Raw genomic sequence first — 25699 nt, forward strand, 5'->3', positions numbered from 1 at the left:
CACGCATGCACACACACATACTCGCACACACGCACGCACGCATGCACACACACACAAACGCGTGTGCAAACACACACATGCACGGGAACGTGGGAGAAACAAACATTTATAAATATTGTACAAACACACACACATTCTACCACTCTGATACCGTTAGATATCTCACACACAGACACACACCCAGGCTGTTGTTGCAGCCCCAGTGAGGTGCTGGCAGCTCCTGCAGGATGGCACTGGTGCTCTTAGACTTGGGCACCGTGCGCCACGATGGACCAGACATCAACACACGCTTCTGACCTACCACCCTGAGAGAGAAGGAGAGAAACGAGGTGAGACTACATAACATATGTCACAGTATGTTGGAGTGTGTGTGTGTGTGTGTGTGTGTGTGTGTGTGTGTGTGTGTGTGTGTGTGTGTGTGTGTGTGTGTGTGTGTGTGTGTGTGTGTGTGTGTGTGTGTGTGTGTGTGTGTGTGTGTGTGTGTGTGTGTGTGTGTGTGTGTGTACCTGTCAGGGCTGCTCTCATAACCACTTTCCATCCTCTGGATCAAACGAGGCTGAGACTCCGCCCCTCTCAACGGGGGAGGAGGGGGGCAGTCCGCGCCGTTGCCTGGCAACCCAGGCATCCCTGCCACCCCCTCCGTATCTCCCCCCAGACCACCTACACCCACGGCCCTCTCTCTTGCCCCCTGTTGAAACTCAGAGGGTAGAGGGGGCCCAGGCAGGGTGCTGTAGCCCAGCGGTGAGCCTCTCTGGCAGGTGAAGGTGCTGTCGATGTTCAGGGCTTCCCTCCGTGGCCTCCAGGCCGGCCGGTAACTTGGACCCCCAGGGGAACTGGAGAGGATAGGTTACATTTTACATTAAACATGAGTCAAAACACTTGACAAAATACTGCAGCAGGTAACTATGTCAAATGTTAACTTATAATTAACTTATAACTTATAACTTGTAATAAGTTTGGAGAACTCAAACTTTAACAAATATATTAAATAATTTAAGGCTTCTACTGAGCATGCACTTTGTACAGTAACACCCACATGTACTAGTATATATGTCAGTATATACACTATATATACAAAAGTATGTGGACACCCTTTCAAATGAGTGGATTCAGCTATTTCAGCCACACCCATTGCTGACTGGTGTATAAAATTGAGCACACAGCCATGCAATCTCCATAGACAAACATTGGCAGTAGACTGGCCTTACTGAAGAGCACAGTGACTTTCAACGTGGCACCTTCATAGGATGCCACCCTTCCAACAAGTCAGTCCATCAAATTTCTGCCCTCCTAGAGCTGCCCCGGCCAAACTGGCTCAGGAAGCAACATCAGCACAAGAGCTGTTCATTGGGAGCTTCATGAAATGGGTTTCCTTGGCCGAGCAGCCGCACACAAGCCTAAGATCACCATGCGCAATGCCAAGCGTCTGCTGGAGTGGTGTAAAGCTCACTGCCATTGGATGAATCACACTTCACTATCTGGCAGTCCGATGGACGAATCTGGGTTTGGGGAAGGCCCTTTCCTGTTTCAGGATGACAATACCACGTACACAAAGCGAGGCCTGCACAGAGCCCTGACCTCAACCTGATCGAACACTTTTGGGATGAATTGGAATGCCGACTGTGAGCCAGGCCTAATCACCCAACATCAGTGCCCGACCACACTAATGCTCTTGTGGCAGAATGGAAGCAAGTCCCCGCAGCAATGTTCCAACATCTAGTGGAAAGCCTTCCCAGAAGAGTGGGAACTCCATATTAATACCTATGATTTTGGAATGAGATGTTCAACGAGCAGTTGTCCACATACTTTTGGTCATGTAGTGTCTGTGTGCGGTAGCGCCCACCTAGACTTGGACTCACTGCTGGTGCTCTCATCCTCCCAGTGTGGCCCCACGGCCCCTGCCTCAGATCCCAGTACAGACCCCCCTATCCCCGAGGAGGAGGAAGAGGACATGGGACGGGAGGAAGAGCAGGAGGAGGAGACGGGATAGGGGGAACAGGTAGAGGAGGGGGGATGGAAGGAACATGAGGAGGGAGGATGGGAGGAAGAGCAAGATGACGTGGGGCGACGAGAGGAAAGGAGGAACACAGCTGTCTCTTTATAGTCACCCTGCTGGGGAAGGGAGGGGGCAGAGGGGGTCTCTGCTACTTAGTTTGAGAGAGAGAGAGAGAGAGAGAGAGAGAGAGAGAGAGAGAGAGAGAGAGAGAGAGAGAGAGAGAGAGAGAGAGAGAGAGAGAGAGAGAGAGAGAGAGGAGGGAGAGAGAGAGAGAGAGAGAGAGAGAGAGAGATGAGGAGGGAGGGAGGGAGGGAGGGAGGGGGAGGGAGGGAGGGAGGGAGGGAGGGAGGGAGGGAGGGAGGGAGGGAGGGAGGGAGGGAGGGAGGGAGGGAGGGAGGGAGGGAGGGAGGGAGGGAGGGGGTATTGGAGAGAAAGAGACAAAAAGCGAGACAGGGTGGTTAGATAGTTTACCAGTGGAAGCTTCTCAGAGGAGGAAGGGGAGGACCGTCCACCTCAGGGAATTTCATAAAAATAAAATGGTACAACGTTGAAAAACTAAAAAACTAAACCGAATAATTGATTAAAATATACTGTTTTGCAATGAAGGTCTACAGTAGCCTCAAAAGCACTCTGTAGGGTAACACTATGAACTCACATGTTGTCCAATCAATCAAAGGATCAGAGAATGAATCTAGGACTGAAAGCATAAGCTAGAGCTAGCTAGCACTGCAGTGCATACAATGTGCTGAGTAGAGAAAGAGAAAGACTATAGCTGAACAGTTTTCAACAAATTAAGTTCTTCAAAATTTAAGGAGAAGCAAGAGAGTTCTCATTTTTTTCACTTTCAGTTTCATTTACTTAGCAATGTAGCTAGTTAAGTTACTCAAACACCCTGCTTAAACAGAGGGATGCTATGTTAGCTAGCTGGCTATGACTAGCCAACACAACACTGGAACTCATCCAGGTCAAGGGAAGCTTTTGGTTTTACTAATTTATTGGCACCGAGGCCCGCCGATGTAACTGCTTACTGACTGTACACCGTGATGTTACTGCTTACTGACTGTACACCGTGATGTTACTGCTTACTGACTGTACACCGTGATGTTACTGCTTACTGACTGTACACCGTGATGATACTGCTTACTGACTGTACACCGTGATGTTACTGCTTACTGACTGTACACCGTGATGTAACTGCTTACTGACTGTACACCGTGATGTTACTGCTTACTGACTGTACACCGTGATGTTACTGCTTACTGACTGTACACCGTGATGTAACTGCTTACTTACTGTACGCCGTGATGTTACTGCTTACTGACTGTACACTGTGATGTTACTGCTTATTGACTGTACACCGTGATGTAACTGCTTACTGACTGTACACCGTGATGTTACTGCTTACTGACTGTACACCGTGATGTTACTGCTTACTGACTGTACACCGTGATGTAACTGCTTACTGACTGTACACCGTGATGTTGCTGCACGATTGTAGTGGGTTTACTAACGCGTTAGTTCTATTAGCTATGTTGACTAGGAAGTTACTTTAGCTAATATGGGGACAACGAGTTAGGCTCTGTGTAGTGGTTATGACATGGTTTAGATTGGAAAGGTTTTTTCGACTGGTCACACACAGCTGATGTGCTGTTCATTGAAGTCCACAAACGAAGGGAAGAGGTGAGAGGAGGTGAGTGCATTGAGGCTAGAAGGAATACAACGTGGCTGCTATGATCAGGGGTGTATTCATTCCGCCGATTCGGTTAAAAAACGTTTCTTAAACGGAAGCAAACAAAACAGAGAAAACAATACCTGAATTTGTTTGCAACTGTTGGACTAATGATTATACCCTAGATCAGCTAGAGTGTGCAAAGCGGTATTGAATGTGTCACTGTCTGTCATATCAAATTTGCCTCTCTACCTGAGTGCACCTACGTTGTAAACTTTCATTCATAGGCAACCTCATGGTTGTAGCAACCTCGTGGTGGGTATAGGGACAATTTGAGTATTATGTAGTAGCCTAAACCTATCGCTGTTACATTGAGCTGGGTGAATAGAATATGAATGACAGTCATCCAACATGCTGTAATAGAAATCAGGCCATGTTCATGAAAAAAATCATAAGAAACGGCACTGACCGCCCACTGGTTCTCAGACTCTGATCCTAGGGGACTATAGAATGTGTGCAGGCTTTGGTTATAGCCCAGCACTAACACACCAGAACAACTGGTGGTGTTGTAACATACACTATGTTAGTCACCTGCTGCAACTGCACCGTTGTCATGGTTACCGACAACGATGGTCTGCGTTTTGTTGGACAGGTGGCTGCCTGTTGACTGGCGGAGAGGGCGACTTCGAGAGTCTCGGTGGCTGGAGCTGTCAGAGGAATCTGTACGGGTATCACTGCATATGGAGGGCTCCCGTCCTGAGAGAGAGAGAGAAAAGAAGAGAGAGCTTTAGGGTTAGGAGGTTTTGGGGTGAGGTCAGGGTTTAGAAGTCAGAGGTTAGGGGTTAAAAGTTACCAGAGTCCTCGCTCTCATATCCTGCCTTGTTGCAGTGCAGCAGGTCCAGCTGGGGGTTAGACAGGGAGGAGATGTCCTGCGATACCACCGGCGTCCCCCGGGGGTCAGCATAGAGCAGCAATAGAGGCTGGTAGTGACCTTTTATACAGCGTGCCACCACGTCCTTCCACTTAGGACCGATCTATAGAGATAACACACCCACAAATTCTAACCAACATATCTACTGTTGTACCATTGAGCAAGGCACTTAAGCCCCTCCAAGGAAGATTCCTTTATATTCTAACCAAATGGACAATAAAGTGTCCTCTATGAAGCTAGATTCTAAATAACACACATTTCAACTAACTAACTCAGTCACTCAGTCACTCAGTCACTGACTCACCTCTTTGACATGAGCGTCGTCGAAGTACATCCACCTACGTATCTTAGTCTGGAAGAAGAATGTGGAGTAGTGTTTGCCATAGTAACACACCATACCAACCAGGTACAGCTCAGCCTGACGAGCTCTCTCCTCTGTCACACGGTAGAACAACTAGGGGGGACGGGAGAGGGGGAGAGAGAAGGACAAAGGGAGAGAGAGAGAAGGAAGGAGAGAGAGAGACAAGGAGAGAAAGAGATAGAGAGAGAGAGAGAGGGAAAGAGGAGAGAGATGAGAAAGAAAGAGAAGGGGAGAGAGAAAGAAGGGGAGAGAGAAGGAGAGAGTGATTGAGAGAGAGAGAAATCAGATGTAATAGAGGATAAAAGGAGAGAGAAGAATAGAAGAGGTGTGAGGCATGTTATCGGGCTAATCGAAGCGAGTCAAGACCACATTTGCCTACTGAGCTAAAGCATTGGCTAAGGTTAATCATTGTGTGTAAATATCTTTGTGCGAAACATGTGCAAACGTGTGTGTGTGTGTGTGTGTGTGTGTGTGTGTGTGTGTGTGTGTGTGTGTGTGTGTGTGTGTGTGTGTGTGTGTGTGTGTGTGTGTGTGTGTGTGTGTGTGTGTGTGCGTGCGTGCGTGCGTGCGTGCGTGCGTGCGTGCGTGCGTGCGTGCGTGCGTGCGTGTGTGTGCATGCGTGTCTTACATCCCCCAGGTGTAGACAGGTGCCCAGGCTGTGAATGACATCCTCAGCCAGGTCAGAGTGGTCTGAGTCCCAGACCAGGCCGATGGACACTATCTCTGGAGAGTTCATCAACACACGGCGGATACGCAACACCTCCCCACAGTTACTCTGCAGGAAAACAGAAACAAAAATAAAATATTAAAAGAGAAGAAGAACGGTTTCAAGTGATTATTGAAAGGAAACTGATTTGGAATCTGAGCGAGAGAGAGAGAGAGAGAGAGAGAGAGAGAGAGAGAGAGAGAGAGAGAGAGAGAGAGAGAGAGAGAGAGAGAGAGAGAGAGAGAGAGAGAGAGACAGAGACAGAGACAGAGACAGAGACAGAGAGAATGTTTCAATGTAAACATATGTTTCCCATGTCAATAAAGCCCATTTGAATTGAATTGAAAATTGAGAGAGTGAGAGAGAGAGAGAGAGAGAGAGAGAGAGAGAGAGAGAGAGAGAGAGAGAGAGAGAGAGAGAGAGAGAGAGAGAGATACAGAGAGAGAGAGAGAGATAGAGATAGAACCCATTTCCCTTTATGGTTGTGAGGTCTTGGGGCAACTCACCAACTAACAATTCACAAAATGGGACAAACACCAAATTGAGACTCTGCATGCAGAATTCTGCAAAAATATCCTCTGTGTACAATTATTTATTTTTTTCACCTTTATTTAACCAGGTAGGCAAGTGGAGAACAAGTTCTCATTTACAATTGCGACCTGGCCAAGATAAAGCAAAGCAGTTCGACAGATACAACGACACAGAGTTACACATGGAGTAAAACAAACATACAGTCAATAATACAGTATAAACAAGCCTATATACAATGTGAGCAAATGAGGTGAGAAGGGAGGTAAAGGCAAAAAAGGCCATGGTGGCAAAGTAAATACAATATAGTAAGTAAAACACCACATATTGCATACAGAGCAGAATTAGGCCGATACCCACTAATTATCAAAATCCAGAAAAGAGCCGTGGGTGTGTATTCTATAACCACCTAAAAGGAAGCGATTCCCAAACCTGCCATAATAAAGCCATCACCTACAGAGAGATGAACCTGGAGAAGAGTCCCCTAAGCAAGCTGGTCCTGGGCGCTCTGTTCACAAACACAAACAGACCCCACAGAGCCCCAGCACAGCAACACAATTAGACCCAACCAAATCATGAGAAAACAAAAAGATAATTACTTGACATATTGGAAAGAATGAACAAAAAAACAGAGCAAACTAGAATGTTATTTGTCCTTAAACAGAGAGTACACAGTGGCAGAATACTTGACCACTGTGACTGACCCAAATTTAAGGAAAGCTTTGACTATGTACAAACTCAATGAGCATATAGCCTTGCTATCTCAAGACAAGACTAGGTGGAAACAGAGCTGCACTTCTTAACCTCCTGCCAAATGTATGACCATATTAGAAATACATATTTCCCTCAGATTACACGGATCCACAAAGAATTCCAAAACATTCTCTTTTGTACTTTAGCTATTTGCACATCACTAAATGTACATAGTCATAATATGACATTTGAAATGTGTCTATTCCTTTGAAACGTGTGTAATGGTTATTTCACTTTCGTTTGTTATCTGTTTCGCTTTTGACAATGTAAACATATGTTTCCTATGTCAATAAAACCATTGAATTGAGTGAGGGGGGGGGTAGTAGTTTTCTGAGTTAGACCCACTGACTCACGACCCACCACAGAGCTGGCAGAACACACACACACCTAAAAACATACACTCGCCTGACAACTTCAGAGAGTGCCAGAACACACACACACACACAAACACACACACTCCCCTTATGGGAAGGGGGTAAATCCGGGCTGGTACTGGTACTGAGAGGAAGGGGGTAGGTCCGGGCTGGTACTGGTACTGACAGGAAGGGGGTAGGTCCGGGCTGGTATTGGTACTGACAGGAAGGGGGTAGGTCCGGGCTGGTACTGACAGGAAGGGGGTAGGTCCGGGCTGGTACTGGTATTGACAGGAAGGGGGTAGGTCTGGGCTGGTACTGGTACTGACAGTAAGGGGGTAGGTCCGGGCTGGTACTGGTATTGACAGGAAGGGGGTAGGTCTGGGCTGGTACTGGTACTGACAGGAAGGGGGTAGGTCCGGGCTGGTACTGGTATTGACAGGAAGGGGGTAGGTCTGGGCTGGTACTGGTACTGACAGGAAGGGGGTAGGTCCGGGCTGGTACTGACAGGAAGGGGGTAGGTCCGGGCTGGTACTGGTACTGACAGGAAGGGGGTAGGTCGGGCTGGTACTGGTACTGACAGGAAGGGGGTAGGTCCGGGCTGGTACTGGTACTGACAGGAAGGGGGTAGGTCCGGGCTGGTACTGACAGGAAGGGGTAGGTCCGGGCTGGTACTGGTACTGACAGGAAGGGGGTAGGTCCGGGCTGGTACTGGTACTGACAGGAAGGGGGTAGGTCCGGGCTGGTACTGGTACTGACAGGAAGGGGGTAGGTCTGGGCTGGTACTGGTACTGACAGGAAGGGGGTAGGTCCGGGCTGGTACTGACAGGAAGGGGGTAGGTCCGGGCTGGTACTGGTACTGACAGGAAGGGGGTAGGTCCGGGCTGGTACTGGTACTGACAGGAAGGGGGTAGGTCCGGGCTGGTACTGACAGGAAGGGGGTAGGTCCGGGCTGGTACTGGTACTGACAGGAAGGGGGTAGGTCTGGGCTGGTACTGACAGGAAGGGGGTAGGTCCGGGCTGGTACTGACAGGAAGGGGGTAGGTCCGGGCTGGTACTGGTACTGACAGGAAGGGGGTAGGTCCGGGCTGGTACTGGTACTGACAGGAAGGGGGTAGGTCCGGGCTGGTACTGACAGGAAGGGGGTAGGTCCGGGCTGGTACTGGTATTGACAGGAAGGGGGTAGGTCTGGGCTGGTACTGGTACTGACAGTAAGGGGGTAGGTCCGGGCTGGTACTGGTATTGACAGGAAGGGGGTAGGTCTGGGCTGGTACTGGTACTGACAGGAAGGGGGTAGGTCCGGGCTGGTACTGACAGGAAGGGGGTAGGTCCGGGCTGGTACTGGTACTGACAGGAAGGGGGTAGGTCCGGGCTGGTACTGGTACTGACAGGAAGGGGGTAGGTCCGGGCTGGTACTGGTACTGACAGGAAGGGGGTAGGTCCGGGCTGGTACTGACAGGAAGGGGTAGGTCCGGGCTGGTACTAGTACTGACAGGAAGGGGTAGGTCCGGGCTGGTACTGGTACTGACAGGAAGGGGGTAGGTCCGGGCTGGTACTGGTACTGACAGGAAGGGGGTAGGTCCGGGCTGGTACTGACAGGAAGGGGGTAGGTCCGGGCTGGTACTGGTACTGACAGGAAGGGGGTAGGTCCGGGCTGGTACTGGTACTGACAGGAAGGGGGTAGGTCCGGGCTGGTACTGACAGGAAGGGGGTAGGTCCGGGCTGGTACTGGTACTGACAGGAAGGGGGTAGGTCTGGGCTGGTACTGACAGGAAGGGGGTAGGTCCGGGCTGGTACTGACAGGAAGGGGGTAGGTCCGGGCTGGTACTGGTACTGACAGGAAGGGGGTAGGTCCGGGCTGGTACTGACAGGAAGGGGGTAGGTCCGGGCTGGTACTGACAGGAAGGGGGTAGGTCCGGGCTGGTACTGGTACTGACAGGAAGGGGGTAGGTCCGGGCTGGTACTGACAGGAAGGGGGTAGGTCCGGGCTGGTACTGGTACTGACAGGAAGGGGGTAGGTCCGGGCTGGTACTGACAGGAAGGGGGTAGGTCCGGGCTGGTACTGGTACTGACAGGAAGGGGGTAGGTCCGGGCTGGTATTGGTACTGACAGGAAGGGGGTAGGTCCGGGCTGGTACTGACAGGAAGGGGGTAGGTCCGGGCTGGTACTGGTATTGACAGGAAGGGGGTAGGTCTGGGCTGGTACTGGTACTGACAGTAAGGGGGTAGGTCCGGGCTGGTACTGGTATTGACAGGAAGGGGGTAGGTCTGGGCTGGTACTGGTACTGACAGGAAGGGGGTAGGTCCGGGCTGGTACTGGTATTGACAGGAAGGGGGTAGGTCTGGGCTGGTACTGGTACTGACAGGAAGGGGGTAGGTCCGGGCTGGTACTGACAGGAAGGGGGTAGGTCCGGGCTGGTACTGGTACTGACAGGAAGGGGGTAGGTCGGGCTGGTACTGGTACTGACAGGAAGGGGTAGGTCCGGGCTGGTACTGGTACTGACAGGAAGGGGGTAGGTCCGGGCTGGTACTGACAGGAAGGGGTAGGTCCGGGCTGGTACTGGTACTGACAGGAAGGGGTAGGTCCGGGCTGGTACTGGTACTGACAGGAAGGGGGTAGGTCCGGGCTGGTACTGGTACTGACAGGAAGGGGGTAGGTCTGGGCTGGTACTGGTACTGACAGGAAGGGGTAGGTCCGGGCTGGTACTGACAGGAAGGGGGTAGGTCCGGGCTGGTACTGGTACTGACAGGAAGGGGTAGGTCCGGGCTGGTACTGGTACTGACAGGAAGGGGGTAGGTCCGGGCTGGTACTGACAGGAAGGGGGTAGGTCCGGGCTGGTACTGGTACTGACAGGAAGGGGGTAGGTCTGGGCTGGTACTGACAGGAAGGGGTAGGTCCGGGCTGGTACTGACAGGAAGGGGGTAGGTCCGGGCTGGTACTGGTACTGACAGGAAGGGGGTAGGTCCGGGCTGGTACTGGTACTGACAGGAAGGGGGTAGGTCCGGGCTGGTACTGACAGGAAGGGGGTAGGTCCGGGCTGGTACTGGTATTGACAGGAAGGGGGTAGGTCTGGGCTGGTACTGGTACTGACAGTAAGGGGGTAGGTCCGGGCTGGTACTGGTATTGACAGGAAGGGGGTAGGTCTGGGCTGGTACTGGTACTGACAGGAAGGGGGTAGGTCCGGGCTGGTACTGACAGGAAGGGGGTAGGTCCGGGCTGGTACTGGTACTGACAGGAAGGGGGTAGGTCCGGGCTGGTACTGGTACTGACAGGAAGGGGGTAGGTCCGGGCTGGTACTGGTACTGACAGGAAGGGGGTAGGTCCGGGCTGGTACTGACAGGAAGGGGGTAGGTCCGGGCTGGTACTAGTACTGACAGGAAGGGGGTAGGTCCGGGCTGGTACTGGTACTGACAGGAAGGGGGTAGGTCCGGGCTGGTACTGGTACTGACAGGAAGGGGTAGGTCCGGGCTGGTACTGACAGGAAGGGGGTAGGTCCGGGCTGGTACTGGTACTGACAGGAAGGGGTAGGTCCGGGCTGGTACTGGTACTGACAGGAAGGGGGTAGGTCCGGGCTGGTACTGACAGGAAGGGGGTAGGTCCGGGCTGGTACTGGTACTGACAGGAAGGGGGTAGGTCTGGGCTGGTACTGACAGGAAGGGGGTAGGTCCGGGCTGGTACTGACAGGAAGGGGGTAGGTCCGGGCTGGTACTGGTACTGACAGGAAGGGGGTAGGTCCGGGCTGGTACTGACAGGAAGGGGGTAGGTCCGGGCTGGTACTGACAGGAAGGGGGTAGGTCCGGGCTGGTACTGGTACTGACAGGAAGGGGGTAGGTCCGGGCTGGTACTGACAGGAAGGGGGTAGGTCCGGGCTGGTACTGGTACTGACAGGAAGGGGGTAGGTCCGGGCTGGTACTGACAGGAAGGGGTAGGTCCGGGCTGGTACTGGTACTGACAGGAAGGGGGTAGGTCCGGGCTGGTACTGACAGGAAGGGGGTAGGTCCGGGCTGGTACTGACAGGAAGGGGGTAGGTCCGGGCTGGTACTGGTACTGACAGGAAGGGGTTATGCCAGGACGACATGGTTCTGAGAAAGGGACACTCTCATAGCAACACACACCATTCCTGTTGAAGACACACACTGGGTGTGGGGATATGGGACAAACACACAGTTAGCCCAAGGGACATACTGTAGCTTAGGGCCAAAGTGATAACAGGCAGTACTGTTGAAGCATAGAGCAAAGGGATCCTCTCAGCCTCACAATAACAAGGTGGTGTGACTAGCTGGGACGCTGGGGGGCTGGAGAGGGGGTCAGCTGCCAGGCTCTGCCCAGAGAAGAGGTCCATTGTGTGGATACTCTGGCAGAGAGGGCTGGGTGTGTGGATCTGCCTTGGATCTATTCACCGTCACACACCAACAGCTTTTTACCATGTGGCAGCAGAACAACACTGTGTACTGCACCCCCCGCCCCCCTCCCCCCCAGCCACACACACAGACACAGACACACACCTACATAAGGTGAATGCACCAATTTGTACGTCGCTCTGGATAAGAGCGTCTGCTAAATGACTTAAATGTAAATGTAAATGTACATGCAAGCACAGTATAAAGAGCTGTCAATGTGTGTTCACCAGTACATGAGTGTGTGTGTGTGTGTGTGTGTGTGTGTGTGTGTGTGTGTGTGTGTGTGTGTGTGTGTGTGTGTGTGTGTGTGTGTGTGTGTGTGTGTGTGTGTGTGTGTGTGTGTGTGTGTGTGTGTGTGTGTGTGTGTGTGTGTGTGTGTGTGCGTGCCTGTACAAACTCACCGGGCAGTTGCGTAGGTCCCCCATGTTGCTGGCGTTGCGGAGCAGCTCTCCAAACATGTTGGGGGTGGGCTTCTCTCTACACTCTAACATCCTCACCGCCTGGTTACTGCAGCAAGGACACACACACACACTGGACTATACACACCCACACACATACGCACACATCCTCAAGAGCACACAATGGACTATACACACACACACACGTCCTTAAGAACAAACAATGGACTATACACACACACACATACACACACATCCTCAAGAACACACAATGAACTATACACACATGTGAATGCGAACATTGTAGTACACACACACGTGCACACACACATACGCACTACACACACACATCCTCAAGAACACACAATGGACTATACACACACACTACACACACAGACATGCCTGGTGTTACCAGAGGGACGTGGTAGAGATGTAGTGAACCATCTGAATGAAGGGAAGGGGGTCCGACGAGGCTCCACAACTACTGCACACACACTGACAAACACAAACAGAATACATTAGAAAGATGGCCTCTTATCCACCAAGGGCCTGGGTGCAGTAACACATGTTGAGCCCCAGTTCTCAGGGGCCTCGGCGTTGACTGGGTGCAGTAACAGTAACACACCAGTTCTCAGGGGCCTCGGCGTTGACTGGGTGCAGTAACAGTAACACACCAGTTCTCAGGGGCCTCGGCGTTGACTGGGTGCAGTAACACACCAGTTCTCAGGGGCCTGCCTGGGTGCAGTAACAGTAACACACCAGTTCTCAGGGGCCTGCCTGGGTGCAGTAACACACCAGTTCTCAGGGGCATCGGTGTCGACTGGGTGCAGTAACAGTAACACACCAGTTCTCAGGGGCCTCGGTGTCGACTGGGTGCAGTAACAGTAACACACCAGTTCTCAGGGGCCTCGGTGTCGACTGGGTGCAGTAACAGTAACACACCAGTTCTCAGGGGCCTCGGTGTCGACTGGGTGCAGTAACAGTAACACACCAGTTCTCAGGGGCCTCGGCGTCGACTGGGTGCAGTAACAGTAACACACCAGTTCTCAGGGTGCAGTAACAGTAACACACCAGTTCTCAGGGGCCTCGACTGGGTGCAGTAACACACCAGTTCTCAGGGGCCTCACACCAGTTCTCAGGGGCGTGCGACTTGGGGGCCTGCACTGGGTGCAACACACCAGTTCTCCTGGGGCAGTAACACGTTGCGGGGCCTCGACTGGGTGCAGTAACAGTAACACACCAGTTCTCAGGGGCCTCGGCGTCGACTGGGTGCAGTAACACACCAGTTCTCAGGGGCCGGCCTGGGTGCAGTAACACACCAGTTCTCAGGGGCCGGCCTGGGTGCAGTAACACACCAGTTGTCAGGGGCCTCGGCGTCGACTGGGTGCAGTAACAGTAACACACCAGTTCTCAGGGGCCTGCCTGGGTGCAGTAACACACCAGTTGTCAGGGGCCTCGGCGTCGACTGGGTGCAGTAACAGTAACACACCAGTTCTCAGGGGCCTGCCTGGGTGCAGTAACACACCAGTTCTCAGGGGCCTCGGGTCGACTGGGTGTCTCTTCTGTCCTACACTTTATTGATCCATTAATGCCACAATTGTTCAAAGAAAATCCCTATAAATGTGGTAATGAAGTGGCTTAGTGTCCCACCTGTTCGAACAGCGTCATGGCAAACTTCTGGTGTGGTATACAGTGTTTAGACGTACAGATGTCCTCTCTGGTCTCGGCGCTGATGTGGAAATGGATACGCATCAGCAGGTTCTCCTGTAACACACACATACACACACACACAGCCTGGTCAGTCAAGATCCAAGGCAATACTCCACATCTGTCCAGGTGCCCAAGAAGTCGGGAGACTCATTCAAAGCCAGCCACTAGGGGCAAGGCTAATTGATCATTAGAAATCCCTTTTGTAATTATGTTAGCACCACTGAAAACTGATGTTCTGATTAAAGAAGCAATAAAACTGGACTTCTTTAGACTAGTTGAGGATCTGGAGCATCAGCATTTGTGGGTTCGATTACAGGCTCAAAATGGCCAGAAACAAATAACTTTCTTCTGAAACTCGTCAGTCTATTCTTGTTCTGAGAAATGAAGGCTATTCCATGTGAGAAATTGCCAAGAAACTGAAGATCTCGTACAACACTGTGTACTACTCCCTTCACAGTACAGGGCAAACTGGCTCTAACCAGAATAGAAAGAGGAGTGGGAGGCCCCGGCGCCCATCTGAGAAAGAGGACAAGTACATTGGAGTGTCTAGTTTGAAAAACAGACGCCTCACAAGTCGTCAACTGGCAGCTTCATTAAATAGTACACGCAAAACACCAGTCTCAACGTCAACAGTGAAGAGGCGACTCCGGGATGCTGGTCTTCTAGGCAGAGATACAAAGAAAAAGCCATATCTCAGACTGGCCAATAACAACAAAGATTAAGATGGACAAAAGAACACAGACACTGGACAGAGGAAGATTCAAAGAAAATTGTTATGAACAGACAAATCTACGTTTGAGGTGTTCGGATCACAAAGAAGAACATTTGTGAGACGCAGAAAAATGGAAAAGATGCTGGAGGAGAGGAGTGCTTGACGCCATCTGTCAAGCATGGTGGAGGCAATGTGATGGTTAGGGATAGCCTATATCCCTTTGTCCCAAACTCCCCACTTCCCTCATTCTCCCTCTCTCAATCCTCCGTCCCTCTCCAGGGTTCTCACTCTCCCCTCCGCTCAATCCTCCTCCTCTCCTTTCATCCTCCTCTCCCCTCTTCCTCTCTCTCTAAAACACTGGGATAAACACTGATACACTGGGATAAACACTGACACACTGGGATAAACACTGACACACTGGGATAAACACTGACACACTGGGATAAACACTGACACACTGGGATAAACACTGATACACGGGGAAAAACACTGACACACTGGGATAAACACTGTCACACTGGGATAAACACTGATACACGGGGAAAAACACTGACACACTGGGATAAACACTGTCACACTGGGATAAACACTGTCACACTGGGATAAACACTATCACACTGGGATAAACACTGACACACTGGGATAAACACTGATACACTGGGATAAACACTGACACACTGGGATAAACACTATCACACTGGGATAAACACTATCACACTGGAATAAACACTATCACACTGGGATAAACACTATCACACTGGGATCAACACTGTCACACTGGGATAAACACTATCACACTGGGATAAACACTGTCACACTGGGATAAACACTGTCACACTGGGATAAACACTATCACACTAGGATCAACACTGTCACACTGGGATAAACACTATCACATTGGGATAAACACTGTCACACTGGGATAAACACTATCACACTGGGATAAACACTATCACACTGGGATAAACACTATCACACTGGGATAAACACTATCACACTGGGATAAACACTATCACACTGGGATAAACACTATCACACTGGGATAAACACTGTCACACTGGGAAACATTATCACACTGGGAAAACACTGTCACACTGGGATAAACACTGTCACACTGGGATAAACACTATCACACTGGGATAAACACTATCACACTGGGATAAACACTGTCACACTGGGATAAACACTATCACACTGGGATAAACACTATCACACTGGGATAAACACTGTCACACTGGGATAAACACTGTCACACTGGGATAAACACTATCACACTGGGATAAACACTATCACACTGGGATCAACACTGTCACACTGGGATAAACACTATCACACTGGGATAAACACTATCACACTGGGATAAACACTATCACACTGGGATAAACACTATCACACTGGGATCAACACTGTCACACTGGGATAAACACTGTCACACTGGGATAAACACTATCACACTGGGATAAACACTATCACACTGGGATCAACACTGTCACACTGGGATAAACACTATCACACTGGGATAGCTGGGCTGTGAGCAATGAAGACAGGAAAACAGAACAGACAGGAGTTAGATGGACAACCTTCCTCTTGCAGAATTTAGTTCCAGCCCTACACTAACACACCTGATTTAGTTAATCAATTAGAATCAGGTGTGTTAAAGCAAGACTGGAGTAGAAGACTGCATACCCAGTTGCTCTCCATGAGGAGTGTTAGCGTGTGTGTGTGTGTGTGTGTGTGTGTGTGTGTGTGTGTGTGTGTGTGTGTGTGTGTGTGTGTGTGTGTGTGTGTGTGTGTGTGTGTGTGTGTGTGTGTGTGTGTGTGTGTGTGTGTGTGTGCGTGCGTGCGTGCGTGCATGTGTGTGTGTGTGTGTGTGTGTTACTTACAAAGCATTCTGCTGCGTCGTCCATGATCCCCAGCTGGAAGCGTTGTTCGTCCTGGAAGGTCTTGGCTAGTGCGCTCCGCAACATGTCGGACGGTAACACACGCTCACTGCTGAACTGGAACTGGGCAAATATACTCTATACTCTCACACACACACACACACACACACACACACACACACACACACACACACACACACACACACACACACACACACACACACACACACACACACACACACACACACACACACTAGAACTGAGCAAATTGCAGATTTCCGGAGTAGAACACACAGAACATACAGTAGCATGATACCACTCTGTCCAGGTATCTTGGTTGAAAGTCTACCATGGTGTGAGGAAACATATTACAACAGTACTACTACAACAGTACTAATATTACCTCTTTCACTAAAACTGGGACACCCATTGAAGGCTAGAGAGGTGTGTGTGTGTGTGTGTGTGTGTGTGTGTGTGTGTGTGTGTGTGTGTGTGTGTGTGTGTGTGTGTGTGTGTGTGTGTGTGTGTGTGTGTGTGTGTGTGTGTGTGTGTGTGTGTGTGTGTGTGTGTGTGTGTGTGTGCGCGCACCAGTGGAGGAAAGGCTGGACCTTCAATACAAAACCTAGGAGGCTTGTTGGCCTCACCCCCTTCCATAGACATACATGGTCATTTTCCAGAGGACGTCCTCCAACCAATAAAAACTTGTGCAGTATGAACTGACATGTTGTCCATCCAATCACAGATGTAGGATCAGAGAATGCGCCTAGTGTGTTGTATTGGGATTGTGCCACAGAGCATTATGGGGGTTCTATGTGTTGAGAAGCTTGGTGACATTGTTGGATAGAGATTAAGAGTGAAAAGTGATCGTTTTTTTACTATTATTCAATTCAAATTCGTTTTTTCAATTTACAGGAGACGGAGGAAGTATATTTAGAAATGTTTTTGGGGTTTTAGAACTTTATTTTTGTGTCCATTTACTGCAATTTATTTAAATGTGTCATGGTAACTTCAGTAACTAGCTAGCTAACGTTACCAGCACGAGTGTGCAGTTTATCTGGAAGTAATCAATAAACATAATAGTGATGACAGATGTGGGTTTTATAAGGCCTACAGTTGCATAGGCCTGCATGATGCAAACATACATAAAGCTCAGCCCTGAGAGTTATACTGTCTATCAGTTGTCTGCGTCTGGGTAGAGGAAATCCCCTTCCTAATCTCATCTAAACGTAATTCATATGAACAAGTATAAGGTTGCTGCAGTTTGACAGGGTTTTTCAAAAAACTCTGGGCCCCAAGGGTTCCCCCACCATTCTGGGACCTATGGTGCCACCAGTCTGACTATTCTGGGACCTATGGTGCCACCAGTCTGACTACTCTGGGACCTATGGTGCCACCAGTCTGACTACTCTGGGACCTATGGTGCCACCAGTCTGACTACTCTGGGACCTATGGTGCCACCAGTCTGACTACTCTGGGACCTATGGTGCCACCAGTCTGACTATTCTGGGACCTATGGTGCCACCAGTCTGACCACTCTGGGACCTATGGTGCCACCAGTCTGACCGCTCTGGGACCTGCCACCAGTCTGACTACTCTGGGACCTATGGTGCCACCAGTCTGACTATTCTGGGACCTATGGTGCCACCAGTCTGACTACTCTGGGACCTATGGTGCCACCAGTCTGACCACTCTGGGACCTATGGTGCCACCGGTCTGACTACTCTGGGACCTATGGTGCCACCAGTCTGACTACTCTGGGACCTATGGTGCCACCAGTCTGACTACTCTGGGACCTATGGTGCCACCAGTCTGACTACTCTGGGACCTATGGTGCCACCAGTCTGACTACTCTGGGACCTATGGTGCCACCAGTCTGACTACTCTGGGACCTATGGTGCCACCAGTCTGCTTGCAGTTGTCAGTTATCGTCAGGTATGTGGATGATCAGGGCTTTATTCAGGAACATTTTTTGAGCTACTTTGACGTGTCAAGTGGGGGAGATGCACAGTCTGTGTTTAACTTCATGGAGAAACTTGTTCAACCTACAATGGTGCAGCTGTAATGGAATGTATCTGCTATTTGTATTTACAGTTAAGTCCCCTCCTGTTCCCTGATCAAGAGGTGATGACAACTCCACTCAACTACCATTGTCAACTCTGTCCTGACATGAACTGAAGCCACGTCTCATGTGTCCGCTCATCCACTGGCACATTGAATGTTTCCTCTTCAAGCACAGTGACTACCTCCATCAGTTTTCTCTCATTACTGTATGTAGAGTCAATCACATTATTACACATCAATGATTTTGCTTGGACTGACTCATTCTTAGCTCTTTTGTCTGACTGTGTAATGTGTAGTGTTATTGTTTATGGTCTTCTCAGTCAAATCCTGTCCTGCACTGAAGTCAAGCCTCTGAACACCTCAATTCCTGCCTCATACCCTCATTCAATCACTGCTGTGATCCCTTCCAAACACTGTGTAAGTAGCCCTCTCGTTCCCATTCCCCAAAACATTGTACTAGAGAGGAAGGGATTAGGAGATATATAGACAGGGGAGGAGGGAGGAAGGGATTAGGAGAGATAGACAGGGGAGGAGGGAGGAAGGGATTAGGAGAGATTTGGACAGGGGAGGAGGGAGGAAGGGATTAGGAGAGATATAGATAGGGGGAGGAGGGAGGGAATGATATAGGAAGGGATTAGGAGAGATATAGACAGGGGAGGAGAGAGGGAAGGAGAGAGGAAGGGATTAGGAGATATATAGACAGGGGAGGAGGGAGGAAGGGATTAGGAGAGATATGGACAGGGGGAGGAGGGAGGGAAGGAGGGAGGAAGGGATTAGGAGAGATATAGATAGGGGAGGGGGAGGAAGGGATTAGGAGAGATATAGATAGGGGAGGAGGGAGGAAGGGATTAGGAGAGATAGACAGGGGAGGAGGGAGGAAGGGATTAGGAGAGATTTGGACAGGGGAGGAGGGAGGAAGGGATTAGGAGAGATATAGATAGGGGGAGGAGGGAGGGAATGATATAGGAAGGGATTAGGAGAGATATAGACAGGGGAGGAGAGAGGGAAGGAGAGAGGAAGGGATTAGGAGATATATAGACAGGGGAGGAGGGAGGAAGGGATTAGGAGAGATATAGACAGGGGGAGGAGGGAGGGAAGGAGGGAGGAAGGGATTAGGAGAGATATAGATAGGGGAGGGGGGAGGAAGGGATTAGGAGAGATATAGATAGGGGAGGAGGGAGGAAGGGATTAGGAGAGATAGATAGGGGAGGAGAGAGGAAGGGATTGGGAGAAACATAGACAGGGGGAGGAGGGAGGGAGGGATTAGGAGAGATATAGACAGGGGAGGAGAGAGGGAAGGAGAGAGGAAGGGATTAGGAGAGATATAGACAGGGGAGGAGAGGGGGAAGGAGAGAGGAAGGAATTAGGAGAGATACAGACAGGGGAGGAGAGAGGAGGGGATTAGCAGAGATATAGACAGGGGAGGAGGGAGGAAGGGATTAGGAGAGATATAGACAGGGGAGGAGAGAGGGAAGGAGAGAGGAAGGGATTAGGAGAGATATAGACAGGGGAGGAGAGGGGGAGGAGAGAGGAAGGGATTAGGAGAGATATAGACAGGGGAGGAGGGAGGAAGGGATTAGGAGAGATATAAACAGGGGGAGGAGAGAGGGAAGGAGAGAGGGAGGGATTAGGAGAGATATAGACAAGGGGAGGAGGGAGGGAAGGAGAGAGGAAGAGATTAGGAGAGATATAGACAGGGGGAGGAGAGAGGGAAGGGAGAGAGGAAGGGATTAGGAGAGATATAGACAGGGGAGGAGGGAGGGAAGGAGAGAGGGAGGGATTAGGAGAGATATAGACCTGGGGAGGAGGGAGGGAAGGAGAGAGGAAGGGATTAGGAGAGATATAGACAGGGGGAGGGGGAGGGAAGGAGAGAGGGAGGGATTAGGAGAGATATAGACAGGGGGAGGAGGGAGGGAAGGAGAGAGGAAGGGGTTAGGAGAGATATAGACAGGGGGAGGAGAGTGGGAAGGGAGAGAGGAAGGGATTAGGAGAGATATAGACAGGGGGAGGAGGGAGGGAAGGAGAGAGGAAGGGATTAGGATAGATATAGACAAGGGGAGGAGGGAGGTGTGTGTGTGATTGAGTTGAGGGGAAAATTCCTAAGCATCACTAAGAGAGGACAGGCGCAATCAACACCACTTCCACATTCATTCATCCCTCACTTCCCCTGTCACTCCCCCTCCCTCTCTCGCTCTCACTCTCACTCTCTCTCCCTCCCCTTCTCTCTCTCCTCACCCTCCCATTCTCTCTCTCCTATGGGTGCAGAAGGAGGGCCAAAGTGAAAATCGTTTGCCCTGCACAAATAATGAACCAGCAGCATCGCCTAGGCCTGTACGTTCTCTCCCAGACTCATAGACAGAACGTTTGGAGCGCAGTATACAGTGGCCATTTTAGCATGTAAATCTTGATGGGACAAACTGAACACATTTCTTTTAGATGCCAGTTGTATGGTCCAGTGCTGCAAAGAAAGAACTAATTATGCTGCTGCTGGCCCAAGACAGAGCAGCACGTTTTCAATGTAATCGCAGGGATAATATTAACACTATACATGCCAGTCTCTCTTGGCTAAGAGTTGAGAAAAGACTGACTGCATCACATCTTTAATAAGAAAAATATATCTGTTGGAAATTCCTAATTGTTTCCATAGCGACCAACTTGTTGTGTGTATGTACTGAGATGTATGTGTTGGAAGTGTGTATGTACTGACATGTACAGTATGTGTACATAGGTAGGTAGGTGCACACACTACTTACATGTTAATGTTTTAAATGTATGTCAATTGTAAAGTATTTTGTCTGTAATGTATTTTTAGTTATACAGTACCAGTCAAAAGTTTTGACACACCTACTCATTCAAGGGTTTTTCTTTATTTTTTACTCTTTTCTACATTGTAGAATAATAGTGAAGACATCAAAACTATGAAATAACACATATGGAGTCATGTAGTAACCAAAAAAGTGTTAAACAAATCAAAATATATTTGATATTTGAGATTCATCAAAGTTGTATTTTACTTATTTATTTATTCTTTATTTAACTCGGCAAGTCAGTTAACCGGTTAAGACTCTAGGGGCAGTATTTCATTTTTGGATAAAAAGACGTGCCCGTTTTTAGCGCAATATTTTGTCACGAAAAGATGCTCGACTTGGAATTGATAGTTTTGGAAAGAAGACACTCTGACGTTTCCAGAACTGCAAAGATTTTCACTGTGACTGCCTTAGAACAAAAGCTACAGGCAAAACCAAGATGTTTGAGCGACCAGGAAATCAACAGGATTTCTGATGGCACGTTTTCCATGATCGCCTTATATGGCTGTGAATGCGACAGGAATGAACGGACACTTCCTATCGTTTCCCCAAGGTGTCTGCAGCATTGTGACGTATTTGTAGGCATATCATTGGAAGATTGACCATAAGAGACTACATTTACCAGGGGTCCCGCACGGTGTCTGCGTGGAAATTGGTGCGCAAAAGTCAGGTACCAGTATTTTTCCATCCGAATCTGAGAACAATGCAGGCTTCCAGGAATGGCATTTCAATGAAGAGATATATGACAGAACACCTTGAGGATGGATTCAAACAACGTTTTCCATGTTTCAGTCGATATTATGGAGTTAATTCGGAAAAAAGTTTGACGTGTAGGTGACTGAATTTTCGGTTAGTTTCGGTAGCCAAATGCATAGTAACAAAACGGAACGTTGTGTCCTACACAAGCATCTTTCAGGAAAAACTGGACATCTGCTATGTAACTGAGAGTCTCCTCATTGAAACATCTGAAGTTCTTCAAAGGTAAATTATTTTATTTGATCCCTTTGCTGGTTTTTGTGAATATGTTGCGTGCTAAATGCTAACGCTAAATGCTAAGCTAGCTATCACCACTCTTACACAAATTATTGATTTTCTCTGGTTCTAAAGCATATTTTGAAAATCTGAGACGACAGGATTGTTAAGAAAAGGATAAGCTTGAGGATAGGCATATTTATTTCATTTCATTTGCGATTTTTAGAAATCGCTAACGTTGCGTTATGGTAATGAGCTTGAGGCTATGATTACGCTACCGAATACGGTGTGGGTAGGACTAACAGGTTAAAAACTTCTTATGACTCCCCAACCCGGGTCCGGGAGCGTAATCATCGCCTGACACTAATTAGCATAACACAACGGACATAACTATTCCTAGAAAATATTCCTATTCATGAAAATCACAAGTGAAATATATTGGAACACAGCTTAGCCTTTTGTTAATAATAATAACCCTGTCATCTCAGATTTTCAAAATATGCTTTACAGCCAAACCTAGACAAGCATTTGTGTAAGTTTATCGATAGACTAGCATAGCATTATGCCTTGCTAGCAGCAGGCAACCTTGTCACGAAAATCAGAAAAGCAATCAAATGAAATTGTTTACCTTTGATGAACTTCAGATGTTTTCACTCACGAGACTCCCGGGTCTAGCCAAAGTTCATTTTTTTCCCAAAAGATTATTTTTGTAGGCGAAATAGCTCCATTTGTTCTTCACGTTTGGCAGAGAAATCGCCCAGAAATTGCAGTCACGAAAACGGCAAAAAATATTCCAAATTAGCTCCATAATATCGACAGAAACATGGCAAACGTTGTTAATAATCAATCCTCAAGGTGTTTTTCTAATATCTATCGATAGATAATATATCCGTCGGGACAATTCGTTTTTCAGTAGGACCGATTGGAGTAATGGCTACCTCTGTATTTTACGCGAGAGTCACCCTGGGAGCCATCAGGTGACAATTTACGTAATGTAGCCGCCGTCGGCTATTCTTCATAAATGCGTAAAACTACGTCACAATGCTGTAGACACCTTGGGGAATACGTAGAAACCGTAAGCTGGTTGACAGCACATTCACAGCTCAATAGGGACTCATTGGAACGCAGCGCTTTCAAAATATGGGGCACTTCCGGATTGGATTTTTCTCAGGCTTTCGCCTGCAACATCAGTTCTGTTATACTCACAGACAATATCTTTACAGTTTTGGAAAGTGAGAGTGTTTTCTATCCAAAGCTGTCAATTATATGCATATTTTAGCATCTTGTCCTGACAAAATATCCCGTCTAAAATGGGATCTGGTATGCAGACCATGGAGATGAAGGGGGGGCTAGCCATGGAGCCAGTGGCTGTACAGGGATCTGGTATGCAGACCATGGAGATGAAGGGGGGGCTAGCCATGGAGCCAGTGGCTGTACAGGGATCTGGTATGCAGACCATGGAGATGAAGGGGGGCTAGCCATGGAGCCAGTGGCTGTACAGGGATCTGGTATGCAGACCATGGAGATGAAGGGGGCTAGCCATGGAGCCAGTGGCTGTACAGGGATCTGGTATGCAGACCATGGAGATGAAGGGGGGGCTAGCCATGGAGCCAGTGGCTGTACAGGGATCTGGTATGCAGACCATGGAGATGAAGGGGGGGCTAGCCATGGAGCCAGTGGCTGTACAGGGATCTGGTATGCAGACCATGGAGATGAAGGGGGCTAGCCATGGAGCCAGTGGCTGTACAGGGATCTGGTATGCAGACCATGGAGATGAAGGGGGGGCTAGCCATGGAGCCAGTGGCTGTACAGGGATCTGGTATGCAGACCATGGAGATGAAGGGGGCTAGCCATGGAGCCAGTGGCTGTACAGGGATCTGGTATGCAGACCATGGAGATGAAGAGGGGCTAGCCATGGAGCCAGCGACTGTACAGGGATCTGGTATGCAGACCATGGATATGAAGGGGGCTAGCCATGGAGCCAGCGACTGTACAGGGATCTGGTATGCAGACCATGGATATGAAGGGGGCTAGCCATGGAGCCAGCGACTGTACAGGGATCTGGTATGCAGACCATGGATATGAAGGGGGCTAGCCATGGAGCCAGCGACTGTACAGGGATCTGGTATGCAGACCATGGATATGAAGGGGGCTAGCCATGGAGCCAGCGACTGTACAGGGATCTGGTATGCAGACCATGGATATGAAGGGGGCTAGCCATGGAGCCAGCGACTGTACAGGGATCTGGTATGCAGACCATGGAGATGAAGAGGGGCTGGCCATGGAGCCAGTGGCTGTACAGGAGTACTGCACACTGAAGAATGTTAACATCTTTCCGTGTGGCTTCGTAGTGCAACCAGATGCTCCGTGGTAAGGATCCTCTCCAGGTGGAATCATATTTGATCCCAGACTCTTAGAGGTCAAGTGCCCAAATGTACCAAGTTATGTTGACTGCCCTTACCTGAAGATACAGAATGGAGAGCGGAAGTTGAAGAGATCTCATGCTTACTACTGGAAGGTTCAAGGTCAAATCCTTCTCACAGGTTGTAGCTGGTGTGACTTTGTCATCTGTGCACAGGAGGACATCCTAGTTGAAAGGATTTCTAAAGATCTACAGGTTTGAAAAACTATAAGAGAGAAGGTTGACCACTTCTATTTTGACCACTACTTGCAGAAGTGTCTCTCACACCTGAATGGATCTTGCATTTAATTCTGGCTGTTCTGTATTAACTTTATTTCTTTCCCCCACCCCTGTTACTCATTGCCTAACTAAAGCCAATACCAGCTCCACACAAACTGATATCCACTACAACACAAATGATTGATACATGTCGTAGATAAACCAATTATTATTTTGCTGCTAGCAAATAAACACGTACATTTACACTGGCTTGGCCCATGCTCTGGACCGGATCAGAGACGGCACAGTCCACAGGCAGCGCACCTTGTTCTTCATCCCCCTCAGTCAGAGCAGGAGGTTTCGGTCTTCCTTCCCATTCACCAGGTCTCTTTTGAATGTGCCAGTTCCACGAGAAGACAGTAGGAACAACACCTCTTGTTGTCGCCCCCCAATTTGTCCCTCAACTAAGTCACTTTCGACGATATGTGTACTACACCTTTGTGTGTTTGGTGACAGTAAAGTTGTCACAATGTACTGCCACTAACCACCTCTTTCTGAGCTCTACATTGACTGGGAGACCATTACATTTGGAAGAAACTGAACACAGAGGCACTGAACAATGTTCATTAGCACCTCCTTCGCGGGGCTGTAATTTAAACATAGTCATCGCAAACTATTTCAGTCAGAAATGCATCAACGATAGCTAGTAAGCTAATGATAAAAACAATATCAGAACTCGCTCCGGAAGTCATCAACCCGGTCGGAAGTAAATTAGAACGTTGGAGGCGGAATAATGCATAGAGCCTATTGGGGTAAGTAACTGTCTGTCTGATGTTCAAAAG

At 49.3% G+C, this 25699-nt stretch overlaps 1 protein-coding gene across 1 annotated transcript in view; it reads right to left on the minus strand.

Annotated features, from left to right (window-relative positions):
- Positions 1-25699, minus strand: part of LOC123989614 (inactive ubiquitin carboxyl-terminal hydrolase 54-like) — a 53502-nt gene that overhangs the window by 16728 nt on the left and 11075 nt on the right. The window contains exons 3-14 of the mRNA XM_046290734.1: positions 16401-16535; positions 13746-13859; positions 12508-12590; positions 12099-12204; positions 5586-5732; positions 4901-5050; positions 4519-4699; positions 4287-4421; positions 4135-4205; positions 1844-1995; positions 507-833; positions 181-305 (exon numbers count right to left, since the gene is read on the minus strand). Of these exons, the coding sequence (XP_046146690.1) occupies positions 181-305; positions 507-833; positions 1844-1995; positions 4135-4205; positions 4287-4421; positions 4519-4699; positions 4901-5050; positions 5586-5732; positions 12099-12204; positions 12508-12590; positions 13746-13859; positions 16401-16535 (1726 nt within the window). The remainder of the gene's footprint in view (positions 1-180; positions 306-506; positions 834-1843; positions 1996-4134; positions 4206-4286; positions 4422-4518; positions 4700-4900; positions 5051-5585; positions 5733-12098; positions 12205-12507; positions 12591-13745; positions 13860-16400; positions 16536-25699) is intronic.

This window comes from Oncorhynchus gorbuscha, linkage group LG11, assembly GCF_021184085.1.
Source record: "Oncorhynchus gorbuscha isolate QuinsamMale2020 ecotype Even-year linkage group LG11, OgorEven_v1.0, whole genome shotgun sequence".
NCBI classification, from domain to species: domain Eukaryota; kingdom Metazoa; phylum Chordata; class Actinopteri; order Salmoniformes; family Salmonidae; genus Oncorhynchus; species Oncorhynchus gorbuscha.